Source organism: Mandrillus leucophaeus, unplaced genomic scaffold (assembly GCF_000951045.1).
Source record: "Mandrillus leucophaeus isolate KB7577 unplaced genomic scaffold, Mleu.le_1.0 Scaffold72, whole genome shotgun sequence".
In the NCBI taxonomy this organism is placed as follows: Eukaryota; Metazoa; Chordata; class Mammalia; order Primates; family Cercopithecidae; genus Mandrillus; species Mandrillus leucophaeus.
Genome location: NW_012107808.1, coordinates 3,945,369 through 3,948,516, shown reverse-complemented (window position 1 = coordinate 3,948,516; position 3,148 = coordinate 3,945,369). Strand labels below are relative to the sequence as shown.

Here is a 3,148-nt window from a genome sequence, read left to right as displayed (position 1 = left end):
ACTTGGAGTGTCTTACACAGAGGCGAGGGCTCTGTGGCCTGCATCCAGTCTGTATGTAATCCTTTGACCTTGGCTTCCTCTTTGTTAATTTTTTTTTTTCAGTTTCTGATGTTAAAGTACCACTGCTTCCCTCTCACAAGCGACTGGATATCACGGTTTTCAAACCCTTCATTGATCTCGATACTCAGCCTGTCCTCTTCATTCCTGATGTGCACTTTGCCAACTTGCAGCGGGGCACTCATGTAGGTAACCAGGATCCCAGGGGAGGCTACCAGGAAGGAAGGCATGGCAAAAGGAAATTCTTTGGCATTATTCATGGGAAATAGAAGCCAAAATTGAGTGAGGTTTGACCAGTTAGTCAGCTCTTTGGCATATTCTGCTGGGGTGACATGATGCCCGTGCAATAAAAATAGTAAGCATCATTGATTGGAAGGTGCAGTGCAGCCTGTCAACTTTATTCTGTTCGTATTCATTCATTCGTTCATTCTTCATACCTACATATCCTAACTCATTTAAAAGATTCTAGAATAGTCACATAATTTGGAGTTTGAGCCTGTGTTCTTTTTGGATTTAACTTGGGGGAATACCTAGGTTAAGGAGCTCTCATAACATAAGAACATCCGAAGGCTTTTCTTACGGTTCCAGTTACTGAGCCGTCCTTGCCACATGTAGTTACCAATGGCCATGTCTTGGCATGTCTTAGCTTTAAAATTTAAAGCTAAATTTTAAAAAATAGTCACTCCCTGTTTTGTGGCAAAGGCTTACAAGAGATAGGAGCTTCAGTAGAATGAAGCATGGTTTTATGCTGAGTGCAAATAAATATCAAAAAGACAGTCTTTCATGCACTTTGTGGACAGATTCGTAAGGACTAAAGATTTGTCAGAGTTCTTGGAGCCGTGGCCAGTACGTTTAGTTTCTAATGGGAAGCTGGAGGTGAGCAGGGGTTCGCAGACTGTTTTTGTGAAGGGCTAGGCAGTAAAGGTTTTCGGCTTTTGGGACCCCGCGGTCTCCACTGTGCTGCTCAGCTCTGCCGCGCTAGTGTACACGTGGCCATAAGCAGCATGTGAATAAATGAGCATGGCTTTGTTTCAGTAAAGACTCTATTTACATAAACTGGCTTTAGACCAGATTTGGCACAACCACTGAGTTAGGGGAGTTCAAGACATCTATAAGAATCTGGTTATTGAAAAATAAGGTTTAAGAATTTTATATTAGATTGATCAAATTCAAAATTATTTCCATTTTAGTAATAATTCATTTATGGTCAAACATTTTGAGCATACATTTGAAAAGCAATCTATTTCTTTGGTCTTAGGTCCTTCCCATTGCCTCCGAAGAATTGGAGAGTGAAGGGTAAGATTTATGTTTTGTTTTGTTTTAATAATGGAAAAAATATCAAACTTGTAGAAAAACTGCAAGTAGAGTACAAAGAACTCATTTTTCCCTGAGCCATTGAGGGTAAGTTGCCAACCTGATGGCCCATCACTCCTGAATATCGTGGGGTATATATCCTAATATCCTAGCAACAAGGACATCCTGCTGTGTCACAGTCAAGACCAGAGTATTCACATTGCCACATTTGCACCAATAATGTCCTTTATAACAAAAAAGGATCCAGTTCAGGATCACATGTTGTAGTTAGTTGTCATGTTTGTTAATCTTCTACAGTCTAGAACTAAACACTCCTTAACTTTTCTGACCAAATATTTTTGAAGATTACAACTAGCTGTTTTGTAGACTCTTCTCAGTTTGCCTGTGTCTGCTGTTTTCTCATAGTTAGATTCCAGGCCTGGCAGGGATGTCACAGAGGCGAGACTGGGTTCTCCGTGCATCCTAGCAGATGCCGCTTGATGTCAGTTTATCTGTTACTAATGGTGTTCTTTGGTCACTTCATTAAGGTGGTATCTGCCAGCTTCTCCACTGCAGAATGGCTCCTTTGATAATAAGTGTTGCCTGGGGAGGTGCATTGTAGCTTTGTAAATATCTCATTCCCCATCCAACTTTCAGTTTACTCGTTCATTTATGGTTATCAGTATGAACTCATAGTTTCCTGTTTTATTCAATAAGTTGTGATTCATTAGTCATTTACTTTGATGCGCAGGTTGTCCCAGAATTGGGCTCTGCCTTCCTGTGCCGGGCAGCCCCCTACTCAGACACTCTGCCTAGTGGAGGGGGCTGACACTATCCCTCTTTGGGCCATCAGAACCTTCTTGATGGCTCTGGGACTTTTTCAACAAGGCAAAGATTCTTTTTGTTTTTATTTCATTTTACTTTTAGAGACAGGGTCTTGCTCTGAGGCCTATGTAGGATTGCAGGGGTGCAATCACAGCTCACTGCAGCCTTGAGCTCCTGGGCTCAAGTGATCCTCCTGCCTCAGCCTCCCGAGTAGGCGGGACTACATGCACATGCGACCACACCCATCTAATTATTGTTGTTGTTGTTGTTGTTGTTGTTGTTATTATTATTATTATTATTATTGTAGAAATTCTGGTCTCAGGCAATCCTCCCGCCTCAGCCTCCCTCTTTCTGTTATCTACCCTCAGAAAGGTGCATCCTGATGGAAAGAGCCAAGGTTTCCATGGGAAGTTCATTCCTCAGCATCCTTCTTCCCTCATGTTCCATTCATTCCCAGGTGTTAAACCGTCATACTGGGGACATTCATGCCCCACACGTTACCCACCGTGCCTCTCTCTGAAGGCGAGTCCTGCACTGCCCCTTTGATTCTTAGTGTTTCAGGCTTGAGTCCTGCAGGCACCTTCACTAGATGGCTGCTGTGTGCTAGGAACGGAGATGGCAGAGTCTCGGAGGCTTAGCCCCAGCTCCCGAAGTGGCCATTCTGCTCCAAATCCAGCACTCCCTCCCTTCACTTTCAGTTATTTACCTCTTCTCTTGCTCGCCATGACAGCGCCTGCTGGACCCTCCATGCCAGGTGCCCCTGGTAGTCAGGCGCTCGATCTGAGCTTTTCTCTCCTCAGACTCTCCTTGGTCTGTTCTCCCCTTCTGGCTTCCATGACACCACCGTATTTTAAACCCGTGGAACCCTGTGCCCGGATTGCACCAGCCTCTCCTTCCCCTGGTTTCATGACACCACCGTATTTTAAATGTGTGGAGTCCTGTGCCCGGATCGCACCAGCCTCTCCTTCCCCTG

General features: G+C 44.3%; 1 protein-coding gene across 2 annotated transcripts in view; it reads left to right on the top strand.

The window, feature by feature from the left end:
* The window catches only part of GRHL1 (grainyhead-like 1 (Drosophila)), a 53,552-nt gene that overhangs the window by 43,673 nt on the left and 6,731 nt on the right, over positions 1-3,148 (top strand). For both annotated transcript variants that reach the window (XM_011965304.1, XM_011965305.1), the window contains 2 exons: positions 103-242; positions 1,316-1,353. In XM_011965304.1, the coding sequence (XP_011820694.1) occupies positions 103-242; positions 1,316-1,353 (178 nt within the window). The remainder of the gene's footprint in view (positions 1-102; positions 243-1,315; positions 1,354-3,148) is intronic.